The 12,801-nt window shown below is 38.0% G+C and overlaps 1 protein-coding gene across 1 annotated transcript in view; it reads right to left on the reverse strand.

Moving 5' to 3' along the window:
- Positions 1-226: 226 nt before the first annotated feature.
- Positions 227-12,801, reverse strand: part of cacna1ea (calcium channel, voltage-dependent, R type, alpha 1E subunit a) — a gene marked incomplete at its 5' end in the record, with an annotated part of 136,382 nt that continues 123,807 nt past the window's right edge. Inside the window, 12 exons of the mRNA XM_084388569.1 lie at positions 227-2,899; positions 3,093-3,268; positions 3,396-3,537; positions 4,301-4,429; positions 6,029-6,152; positions 7,511-7,617; positions 7,871-7,971; positions 8,180-8,287; positions 8,471-8,576; positions 10,722-10,818; positions 12,051-12,178; positions 12,573-12,747. Of these exons, the coding sequence (XP_084244695.1) occupies positions 2,408-2,899; positions 3,093-3,268; positions 3,396-3,537; positions 4,301-4,429; positions 6,029-6,152; positions 7,511-7,617; positions 7,871-7,971; positions 8,180-8,287; positions 8,471-8,576; positions 10,722-10,818; positions 12,051-12,178; positions 12,573-12,747 (1,885 nt within the window). The 3' untranslated portion in view covers positions 227-2,407. The remainder of the gene's footprint in view (positions 2,900-3,092; positions 3,269-3,395; positions 3,538-4,300; positions 4,430-6,028; positions 6,153-7,510; positions 7,618-7,870; positions 7,972-8,179; positions 8,288-8,470; positions 8,577-10,721; positions 10,819-12,050; positions 12,179-12,572; positions 12,748-12,801) is intronic.

The raw sequence follows: 12,801 nt of genomic DNA on the forward strand, positions 1-12,801 counted from the left end.
GCTGAAGCGCTATAGAGAATCTCACAGTTTGAAATTGAGTTTATAAATAAACGTGATACTGCCAATAGAGCCATAAAGAAGAAAAAGTTTTCAACTCCCTTAGAGCAATATGCTCGAGCAGAGAATCAACTCTAACCACTGACACATGGCATAGCATCATATGCAAACTGTTAAACAAACCACACAGAACATCGAGATTTAGGAAGAAGAGATTCTGGTGCAACGGGTATTTTTTTTTATTTCATATAATTCACAAGGCAGCGACCCCCAGTAGGTCAGGTAGAACAAGTATCAAATACTCTCTATTCACATTCAGGAACATGTCAAGAAAACAAATTACAACACAACACATGATACAGAAATTCTCTTGAGGGGCAACTGATCTTAAAATGTTTTTTATTAAGATGCTGGATATGCAGAAACTAACCAAATATGTTTTTTTGAAATAAAAATACTATGTAATTATCTTTGCTTTTTTCTTTGCAGTTTTTGAGGGGAATTGAGAGAGAAGGCCGGTCTGAAGTGGCATGTTGGGTGACCAAAACAATTGTTCCATATTTCTGCTCCAATACTCTAAAGAATAATTTTACACGTTATGCCCATTTCCTACAGCTACATTTCAATCGCTACTCACCCACATTCGGGCTAAACGTCCATTTTGAATTTCTACAAATGCATTCATAAGAGCAGCATTTCTGCTAGGCCAAGCACGTAAGAGGGAGTTGATGCTTACCATCAATTTAAACTACAAGGACTTGTTCAGTTTCTAAGCCAAACTACAAATGGAAATTCACAGTAAACATTACAAATGAACCCAAAGGCAACAAACTCTCATTGTAATTGCTTTCCCATTCTGTTAATAGTGCTTGAGGGGTGAATCACACTAAAACATGTTCAGGTCAAATTATACCCAACATTTTGTTGTTTTTTTAAATGATAATTTGCATAGGAAGCAAGGAAATCTATTTTTGTACAATTAGGATTATTTGCATTGACATTTATTTTCATGACAATTTACCTACAATTTATCATTACTGCAATGCATCCAGAACTTTAGAGATTTTGTAGAGTTTTATAATTGATAATATTATTCTCATAAGATTTTACAACATAAATACTTCACAACTAAATATGTTTTTGCGTTTTGAAGCAACCCATTTTACTTTTGTATTGTATTTACTGTACACAACATTATATGTAGCAATGCAAATATTCGTAATGGTATTAAAATACGGATTATATGCAAAATATAATTGCTTATTTTTTCCTCTTGGTTTTGGGGTGAAATAATGACCCAGACAGGCTTTGTGAGATTCACCCAAAGAGAGACTTTTAAGAGAGGGCCAAGAAAAATCAGCTGGTTAAGAAGGAAATGATAAGTCTAATCAAACATAACTTGGAGTGTGTGAACCATGTCCATTTCAAATAGTTTGCATTACAAGTATAAAGGACATGGATTGGTCATCGTGTCACAAAAGATAACATCTTTAAGACAATTTAGGTTCTTTACAGAAAACATGGCTTGAAGACTTCTCAGTACATATACCGGATTTGTAATATTTACATATGGTACACGAGTCCTCCACATAGACTCTATTGTTAAAGGCCAGGATGTCACCTGGATCCACTTGCATTAAACGTCATGCACAATTCATCAGGTCCTTCAAGTCCCTGTTACCTTCATGGAATGTCAGTCATTATTACGATATGTAGTTAAAGGGGTATTTACCTCTCGTCATGGACAGACTGAACATCACTGCATGCGCTCTGAGTGTGTGTACTGAAATGTATGTGTGTGTGTACCTCCTAAATGAACCAATGACACAGGTAGCAGAACAATCAGGATGTCAAAGCCCTGGTTACGCATCTGTTCTCTGCCCATCAGCCTCTAAAAATTAAAAAGAAGTGGCATACACATGTATGTTGCTGTATACCATGCTGGGAAAGGACTATGTAAACGCTGTGTTTGAACACGCTGTCCTTATTGGCATTATACAGGTATTCTGCTGATGGGACGTCTCAAAATGTTTAGTCAGGTTTGGAAACCTGAGTGCGTTCGGGCATGGCCCGAATCCTAATGACGAGTTTGGATTCATCTGCATTAGCCTGTGCTTGATCTGCCAGGTGGGTCCAGAGAAAGTGTTAGGGCACAAACCTGTTCTTTAACCTCAGTGTGCTCATGCTAGGACTGCTGATCATTTCAGAATGTTTCCATTTAACCACAAGCAGGCTGTGATCTTCAGGTCTTTTGTACGGTTCTTCTGAGAGGATTACACAACTCTGATCAGACTCCACATTCACAGATACACAAATAAACACACACAGGCATATTTTTCCTTGGATTGAGGCACAAAGTCCAGAGGCATCAATCCACCCCGTAAGGTGACACAGAATCTTCTACACATCCCTAACACCGGTCATCCTCATCAGTGTCACTGAGAAGCTCACAGCCTGACGTCCCAGGAGTGGCTTGTCCTAGTCGTTTACGGAAATGTCCATTAGGCACCTGCCAGGTGTGACGTAGTTGTGGGGCAGAACTGATGGTGTTGGAGCGGCCCAGGCTGGTTGCTATGGCAGCCTCGAAAGTGAGAGTCTCCTCCACACCGGTTGAGTCCGGACTGTTTACGTCCTCCTGCAGTGTCAGGTATGGCTCCGAGATGTATCGGTGAGGGGTGGAGTGGGCCATGGCGGTGCCAGGACCAGTCCCGGTTGGCTCCTCCCCTTCCTCTGCGGGCTTGGCCCTTGATTGAGCCTCTCCCAGCTCGGGATTGGCACGGCATACTAAAGGAGAGTAGGAGATGTGGGGCCGAGGACGAGAAGGTGTCTTTGGGAGTTGCCGACGCCCTCGAGGCGTCCCTGAATCAGAAGTGGAGGGAATTGGGCTGCTTGAACTATTTCCCTATAAAATTGTAGGTAAATAGACAAACAGAAAGAAAAAGAAACAAATTATGTGATGAAGGGAAGAAATAGATGCATAATTAGAAAAAAAATATCTTACCGACCACAGACTTTGCATTAGTAATATGTTTGCTTACCCTAGAAAACACTAAATATTCTGCTGGGTAAAAGTGCACATGTGTTTGTGTCCTCACCTGTCTGAGGGTTGTGTGCTTCCTGCCCTCACTGGGTGACCGAGAGTGGTGTCTCTCCTGGGACTGACTCCTTTCCTCTGAGTTACATCGAGACACGTCTGGAGACAGCAGGTGTCTTCGCTCTTTAGACCGTCCTCTCTCCTTGTCCACTGGCTCCCGCAGGTTTGATCTGACAGCTGCACATGCACAAACATAAGCATATGTTGAGACATGTGCAGCCACAAAACACACATATAAATGTGGCCTTGACCTGGGAATCGTCACAGAGTACACACGTTTCTGACAGCCCTACTGCAAACTCACCTCTGAAGCTTCTTTGTCTGGGTCTCTCCAGTCGGTCAGGGCTCACCCTCTCCAGAGAGAACTCTTCCTGCCAGTCACCATTCACACACTGATCACCAATCGTGGAGAATGAACGCTTCATCAGTTTGCTCTCTGAAGATACCTGCTGTACATGTGTGAAACACAAAAACACACAGAACACACATACAAACCCCAAGAGCACACACGCATCAACAAACGGCCAAACACAGACACAAAAAACAACACAAACTCATGTTATGGTTTAATATTTACACACTCTCTCTCTTTGAAACCGTGCATAGTGACATAACACTAAACAATGTAAATGAAATGAGTTTCTGAACTGAGTTCTAACAAAGGCAACCACCACCTCCTAACATTCCCTGCAGGAAAAAACAGGTTGGTCAAGCTGGTTAAATTGATTGGTTTCTAGTAGCTGGTTACACCATAGGTTCCCACTAAATTAAACCACCAGTTCTATCCAGGTTGACCTTTAGCACACTATTTAATCAACCGTCTAAAATATTTGTATCATATTTAAAGCATATATAACATTAACACTTTTTATTTTATACATTAATATTATACCCATAACATTTATATTACTTTAATATTTATATAAATTATTTAAATATATTTAAATATAACAATATTAGAATTATAATTATTTGACCATAATTCATATTTTAAAACACTATTATTTCATATTAATATTTTCAGAGGCATGACTACATAAACATGTTACCACTCAAATCAGAATTTTTAGACTTTCCAACAGGGTGAGCCATTACAGTCCCATCAAATCACAAACTACACCTTTCTACCCATTTCTTCCATTCCCTCTTTGGGACCAACGCCAACACTGATGCTAACCACAGTGCAGACTAGGCTAACACAGGTAGTACCTGTGGCTCTACCTCCAGGCGAGGCATGGAAGAGGCTCGGATAGAGATGCCTCTCCCTGGCACTTGCAGAGGATCGGCCTGCATGCTACTGGGGCACATCACACTGCTAAATTCTTTGTGCTCTGGCACCTACGCAGTTAGAGAGAGAAAAAACGGGGAGGAGGAAGAGACATTCAATCCTTACTAAAAAAAAAAAAGATATACTTAGCATTGCACCAAATGCCCATTCGTTCTATTCACCATCAGAGGTGGACAATGTAATAATCTTAATGTAACAACCTGGCTAATGTTATACTCTTTTAGAAGCAAAGTGTTCATTTAAAGAAAAGATAAGTTTATATTCAAAAAGATTGAGTAGAGGAAAAGTAAAGTGGCAAGAGTGAAGCACCATAAGCACAACATAGAGCCATTACGCATAAGCAACTCATAGGGGGTGTAGAGAGTTTCAAAGCAAAAGCCACACATATTGGGCGTACTCACAAGCGCTCTTGCACAAAAGAGTTTCAAACATAAACCAACTTAAAATCCCTTAAGACATCTAGCATTATATCACAGTTCATGGAAGAGATGCAAAGAAAAAGCTACCAAGAGGGGAAGCAAATAAGAGTACAGATAAGAGCACAGAAAGACTGTATAACTGATCACTGGTTATATAAGTGATGGATGTTATCTTGACCTAGCAGTCTAACCTTGAGAAACCACATCAATACACCCTTCTGAACCTTAAAAAAACAACTCTCTAAAATCTCTTCCTTTACAAGGCCAGAAGGCAAATAATAAAGGGATGGCAATAAAGCTGCAAAATGTGAAAAGAAAATGAGTCAGGAAATGCAGAAGTATCATGCAAGGTTGTGAACCAGAGAGGTGATGTCCATGTAGATGACTTCATGATAGATTAGACGTCAGTCCAATATGTGTATCATAATTAAGATTTACCAAAGCATGATTTTTTTTTCTTATGCTGGGGAAAATGACTTCTATATGCTTTAGAGTGGCAGCCACTCAATTAATGAAGTAATTTACATATAGCGTGGCCTTTTGATAAAATCTGGACAGTGCTGATTATATCTCTTGCTGTGAACATTTTTATAATAGCTTAAACGAATCTACTCGCTTTTGAAAATCTGACAAAGCATTGCCAGACAAAAAGATATGAAAGTTGGAGTTTTGTGACTTTTAGTCCAAGTTCACAAAATAAACTTTTAGCACATAACTGGACAATGGACATTTGAATTAGCAATTTAACAACCCAGAGTCAATTATTTTGCTTGCACTGTTGTTGTTTTTTTTAGTTGCCTACATAAGCATACACACTACCCACAGTCTCAGACACAGTCTCAATTAAAGTCTGTGCTTTGCCAATCACATCTCAAAATAGATTCAGAATATTTGGTTCCACCTTTATATTCCTAAAACTTTCACAAATGGATCAGTGTCTTTGGCTGTGTGGTATTCAGACCCTATTATCTTTTGTAACTGTTTTATAACCTGAATTATTCATAAACCGTCATGGAATAAAAAATTGAGCATGAGCGTGAATTCACATAATGTTTGAGAATTTTAAATAGATAGTGAATTTGAATGTTTCACAAAACAAAGCAGCTATCAGGTATTTCATGCACATATGTAAAACAATGAATAAAATGCAAGACAAGTCAAGGCTTACTGTGCCAATATGTCTGAGATGAAATGCATTTCATTGTGTATTTAGGATTTAGTTTCTCCTACCATGCTCTGGAGGTGATAGTGGTGTTGGTATTCCTCCCTCTCCTCCATGCTGTCTTGGCCCAAGGGCTGCATGAAGAGATCTTGAGGGGAGATGGGACTCAGTGCCACAAACCCACCTCTAGTGCTGAATAAACAACAGATAAACTTGTCAATTATGCTCATGTTGGTATGCACCACAAATGTGTCACCAAACAAGGTTTGTTTTGGGGGATCAGAAATGAGTAGATAATTAAAAATGCCAATCAGTTCAACAGTTTATGTCACGTTGTTGGATAAAATAAAAAAGATCAAGACCTTCATGCTAGGTTAATTGTATGTTATGTTAAAAAAAAGTCAATCTTTATCACAAAATAAATAAATAATTGTACCTCTAATGCTTTTAAATATTGCACCATATGAAGAATAAAAAGAACTAATGGAAAGAGGTGCAGACCGGGGTTATTATGGTTAACTAAAACTAAAGGGTTAGTTCACCCAAAAATGAAAATTCTGTCAGTAATTACTCACCCTCATGTTGTTCCAACCCTTTAAGACTTTCGTTCTTATTCGGAACACAAATTAAGATATTTTTTATGAAATCTGAGAGCTGGCTCACTCCTCCATAGGCTTCAATGTTATTGAAACTTGCCTGCCCAGAAAAGTTAGTAAAGACAATGTTTAAAATAGTCCAAGTGACTACAGTGGCTCAACCATAAGTTTATCAAGCGTTTATAAACTTAAAGTAAAAATAAAGTTGTAATTTTTGTTTTGTTTTTTTTGCACACAAAAAGTATTCTCGTCGGAGGAGTGAGACAGCTCTCAGATTTAATCAAAAATATCTTAATTTGTGTTCTGAAGATGAACGAAAGTCTTACGGGATTGGAACAACATGAGGGTGAGTAATTACTGACAGAATTTTCATTTTTGGGTGAACTAACCCTTTAATATAAAAAAACCCCAAAAAATCATTACTTGAAATAATAATAAAAAAAAAAAATTTAATTAACATTTCAGTTTTGATTTATATGCTGTTTATTGTTGGTGATCGCGTTATTTTACATATGCATATGTGATTATGCTATCGCTTGTTTCTGCATCTTCGCCTGTGTTTTGATTCAGTTCTATTTCAGAAGATGCGTAATAGCGCCCCCCCTACCGTATAACAGTGAAAAAACGGAAAGCCGTAAAAAAGGGAAGCACTATCTAATAAAAGACCAGAAAACTCGTAAATGCCAGGGAAAGAGTTAATAATTAAATCTAAAAACAAAAACATACAAAAAACTACACACATATATATATATTTTAAGACAAAAACACAAAACATGATTGATAAAACAACTAAAATTAAAACAGAAAATATAACATAAAATCTAATTCAAAATATTAACAAAAACCATAATAGTATATCAATTATATTAAAATAACAACAGTTTAGACAAATACAGGGCCAATATAAGTACACACACACACACACACACACACACACACAACATGTACAATTACAGGGCAGATCCTGCACTGTGGGACAGGAACGGCATAGCCTTGGCACTGCAGAGAATGTCCTGTGGCAGTGAGGATGCATCCATGCGTTGGAACATCGGTGCATGTTTCTGCAAGACAACATTAGATGGTCAGCACAATCTCTCCAGTGACACAGTGACCTAGTTCCCCACAAAGCAGCACATCTTTCTTAGCTTCAGGAAGTATAGCGGAAATATGAGTTTTTTCTGTTGTGTCTATTCAGAGCCCCATTCTATACAGTTAAATGTTGCATATATAAGCTGATTCAATTGGCCTAAAGTTGTGAGTCGGCTGTTCTTTAGCTCTAGAGTTCTTGTTGCAGGAGGTAAAATACATATCTACCTGTTCTTCAAGCTGTTGACGGAGCTTCTTAGCTTTGTTCTGCTTGTAGTAGTCCATGATCATCATAGCTGCATAGATCTTCCCAATGGTCATGTCACTGGCTGGAAAAAAAAGTTTTGTTTATTGTAGAAAACAACATTTCAATGCAGGGTGCAAATTACACTTTTAGGGGAGTAAGTGGGCACCTCTAGTGGCCAAACTAGTAAAACAAGCTGAACTTTTAAAACCAAGGTGAATTATACTGATAAAAAATATAAGATTGTGTTCAAGCTTTAAGAATACAAAAACCTGCCATACAGGATCTCTCACCTTTGTTAATGGGTACAAGAAAATCAAGAGATTTCTGGGAGAGATGTGGCCAGATGACACTGATTTCCTTCTGCAATTCTACGTCCATCTGACCCCTGTCCTCACCTCCTGTTACACCATTGAACCATTAGAAACAGTTGAACAAATATTATTGTGAATAAAAAAAAAATAAAAAAAAGAAGCAAAAAAAAAAGAAATTTTTTAAAAAAGTGAAAAAAAATTCACTTTTTTGACAAAAATTTCAGAGTAAGTTTGATTTTTAAGGAACTGGAAATGATCAGTGATGCCAACCTCGAGCGATTTTAATGTCCAGTGCGGTGCGTATCAGGGCCATAAGTGTGGAGGTGAAATGGACGGACATGTCCTCATCTACTGGCATGTTCATCAGAACCAACCGCTGAGAGCAAGTCACCACCAGGACAAAATACATATTAAATTCAAGAATTGCAAAACTAAAAAGTGAGTGCGCATTTAAAAAAAAAAAAAGTCATCTAGGTTTAGTTGTCGTTTAACTTTTACAAATAACACAAAGATGTCACAACACCACGCATTCATGCACATAGTTGAAACACATATATTGGATAGAGACAGAGTAGAAATGTATGCATAGAAACTGGAAAAGTCTGAAGGATCACACTTTATGAATATGCCCTTTGCAATGTCTTTAACATGGGAATAAGCATCAGGGTTATGCCAGTGTTTTGAAGACATTAAGGTGACATATTCAAATAAAGTATCATTGGTAGATGTACAGGGACTTTACGGCAGGATGATTAAAAGACAATGACAAACAATAACATCACTGATAGTCTATGAATTATAATAATATAGTTATATGTATTGCAATTATTTGACATTCAGTGGCCCTAAAACACTACAAATATCATTGCATTAGATACAAAACATGAAATCAAGAGTTATCTGCAAACAAATGATACTAGAACTTATTTTTAACTAACTTGTGTCTCACAAATAATTGTCACTTGGATCAATATCCTTTTAAATAATACAAAAATATTTTTTTATGTAAAGATATTCATATACTTTGGCTTAAGTGTCCAAATACTTTGGATAAATAAAGTATTTATAAATACAAATACATAATTGAGGCCACTGTAATTACATCCTTTAGCTTGAGCCTCTTGAAAACAAGCAGACTTCATTTAAATTGTAATACTGCAGACTACCTTATACGCCAATTTGGAGGGGCATTTCTTGCCCAGACCAAGCGGTGGCGACATGCAGGTCAGCATCTCGTACATATCAGTGTAATGAATACGGCCACTGGGAGGGGGTAGTCACCAGGGGCAATGTGATGAAGAGGAGGAGGAGGAAGAAGAATTGGGCATTCCCAAGGAACGAGGGAGGAGAGGAAGTTTGGCGTGGAGGAAAAAAGGAAACAACAGAAAAGATAGAGGAAGAAGGAAGAGACAGGAAAGGGAAGGTCATTTAAATGCGTTTCATACTTAAGAAAAGAAAAACGGTCAAAAGGGAAACTGATTAAACACAGAGGTGAGGCCAGGTGGAGGTTTTTCTATGCAATGCAGGCATAGAAGAGGCTATAGGAGAGAAAATATTAAAACAGCCAAAGATCTGAAGAGTCAAGCAGGTGGATCCGAGGGTTTGACAGGGTGTATTGAAAAGGAAACCCTGCTATTATAATACATAAACCCACAAGGGTAAATTTGCTTAGGGTCAGAAATTAGCAGGGACTTTGGGTAAAAATGCCAACAAAATAAATTTTTCCCTGTCATGAATTCCTGAAGTTTAATTTTTAACATCAGATGAATTTTGTGAACTTTAAATTATCTAGTTAATTATTTAGATTTTATTTGAATGAGATAAATAAATAAATCATACAATAAAATATAAAAATGTAGTTGTTTTAGTTTAGATGGACACCTTGGATCCTCAGTGATGAACCAGTGGTCATAGGATATTTTCGGTCTTTATTAGACTCTCGTCCGGGCAACCCAACTAGGGGTAATCAGCCCCTGACCCAAAAAAATATGCCCTCAAAGTAAAAACTGACAAGTAGCAAATATATCCCTTAGAAATATAAAGTTATATTTTGACACCGTGGTAGGTCAGGGGCATAATCTTCTCTTGATTTACAAACAGGTGAGACAATGGTGAACACGAGGAGTCTGCCCTCCTCTAACCTTAAACCCACATTTATGGAATTATGTTCACTAAAAGCCCCAAATCCAATTCATACACAGAGAGACTGAATCCTACTGACATCCGTTGGCAGTGTTAGATATTATCTAATGGAGTTCACTGATGGATGGCTCTCAGTGTCATTAACTGCAGCAGTTATTCACACTTCAGGAGCGGGATGCGGGCCAAAGGGATGAGCTGTCTCTCTGTGCACTGAGCTCTTGTCTCTGCCAGTCTTTGACCCGGTGGAAAGTAGCACTGGAGTAAATCACAGGAACGAGAGGGGAGTAAGGGGTGGTAGCTAGTGAAGAAGTAGGGAATGATAAAAGAAGAGGAGGAGAGAGAGAGGCAGAGGGGTAGTTTTTTCGTGGGTGAGCCAAACCTTGCATGCCACCCTGTAGGGACAATTCTTTCCAAAGCCCAGAGGAGGTGATATTGAGCGTACTACTTTGTACATCTCCTTATAGTGTAGTTTTCCACTGGAGAAGGAAATACTGTCCGTTAATGGTAAATAGACAATGTCAAGTTAAATGTAGGAGTGGTAATTTTTCATGAAATATACTTTAAAAGGGTCATATCATACATAAGTGTTTTTTTTCACCAAAAGCCATTTATGACCGTTTTAAGCCATCCCTCTGAACCATTGGGCCCTATTTTAACGATCTAAGCACATGGTCTAAAGCGCACGGCGCAAGTGCACTTAGGGCGTGTCCGAATCCTCTTTTGCTAGTTTAATGAGGGGAGAAATGGTCGGCGCGCAAGGCGCATGGTCTAAAAGGGTTGTCCCTGTTCTCTTAATGAGTAATGGGTGTGTTTTGGGCGTAACATGAAAAAAACAAAACAATCAGAGTGTAATTTCCCATTCCCTTCAAAAGCCAGTTGCGCTCGCGCCGTGGCGGGTTGCTATTTACATGCCAGAATTTGTGGACCCGTTGTGATCCCACCTATAGGCGCACATTACTAACGTGCTCTTTAAATAACAAAAAAATATATACTGCACCATTGACTTTAGACTAGGTTTCAGTTGGTCAATGGCGCAGTCTATTTCAGTTGCCTCTAAATAGCAACACGCCATCAATGCGCCTGAACACACCTCATTTTCAGACCAGCACGGCCATGGAGGCACAAATGGTGAAGGACGTGAAAAAGATAACTGCGTCAGGCTGAAACTAGCAAAACACACTTGCGTCACGCATGGCGCTGCATTGCACTGGGTGTATGATAGGGCCCTTAGAATCAAACATGCCATTCTTTGCTGCTGTAAAGCAAATGCGCAGAACGACCGATTTCTGCAGCTTTGTGCCAGTAAATAAGATCTGAATTCTGCAAACGAATTGTTTTCTTATACTTAACTCTTACATCAAAATAACAAAGAAATTTGATTATCCATGATATGACCCCTTTAAATCATCCTACAGTGTTTTTAAATTTGTGAGAAGAGAGACACAAAAGCATTACTGACAATTTCAAAACAAAATTATACAGTTCATTTAAAAAAAATTACATTCATGCAGCATACTTGTATAACACCCAACTGTTAACAAACATCTGTATTAGTTTATATATAATATAATTTTATATACGGTTAAATTATATATAATAAATATTATATTTTTTGCAGAATAAGAAAAAATTCAGTCTATCATCTAATTTTTTAAACATTTGTATTGCATTTGATCAACTGAAGAGAGTGGAGAGCTGTATCTCTCACCATGCTGCGCGGTCATACTCTCCCCAGATCCGTATAAACTCATCCAAGTGGTGAGGACCCAGAATGGACGAGTCACGTGTCAGGTACTCAAAATTATCCATGATCACAGCCACAAACAGATTTAGCATCTGAAAGAAAGATAGATTTTATAGATTTTCAGAATTCATTCCGCATTCCGCTTTAAAGAGCTCAAGCATTTAAAGGGGCAGATGACAAATCTGCAGTGTGCACTGCGTTCTTTGTGTGGATGCTTTTACAGTTTTCATAGTTATTGTCCTTGGTATGAACGGTGGTGTTAAGCATTGACGGAGATTAATGTTTTCCTTCATTTTATTATTATTTATTACTTTTTCAGATCATTTGTTTCATTTTAAAATCTTGCAGTATATATTTTATGTCCAAATAAATGTATTTGATCCAAAAAAAATTAATTTGGTGTGAAAAGGCCTTAATTTTGTGGGTTTTAAGTGCAAAGGTTTGTAATGATGTGTATTTGTGTTATTAAACTGTATAGCTTCTCACCAAAAAAGAACTGAAGAAGATGAAGGATACAAAGTAGAAGTATGCAAAGTCGGTACCACATTCTTTTTTCATCCCCTTTGTTGAGTTGTTGAGAGGAATTGAGTGGTCTATTTCACACTCCTTTTCTCCTAAACACGATAACATGATTTCCTGCCATGACTCACCTGTTGCACTCCTAAACACATACACACATATACGTATATCATAAATTAAGACACATTTATTCATC

Source organism: Rutilus rutilus, assembly GCF_951802725.1.
Source record: "Rutilus rutilus genome assembly, chromosome: 19".
Classification (NCBI taxonomy): domain Eukaryota; kingdom Metazoa; phylum Chordata; class Actinopteri; order Cypriniformes; family Leuciscidae; genus Rutilus; species Rutilus rutilus.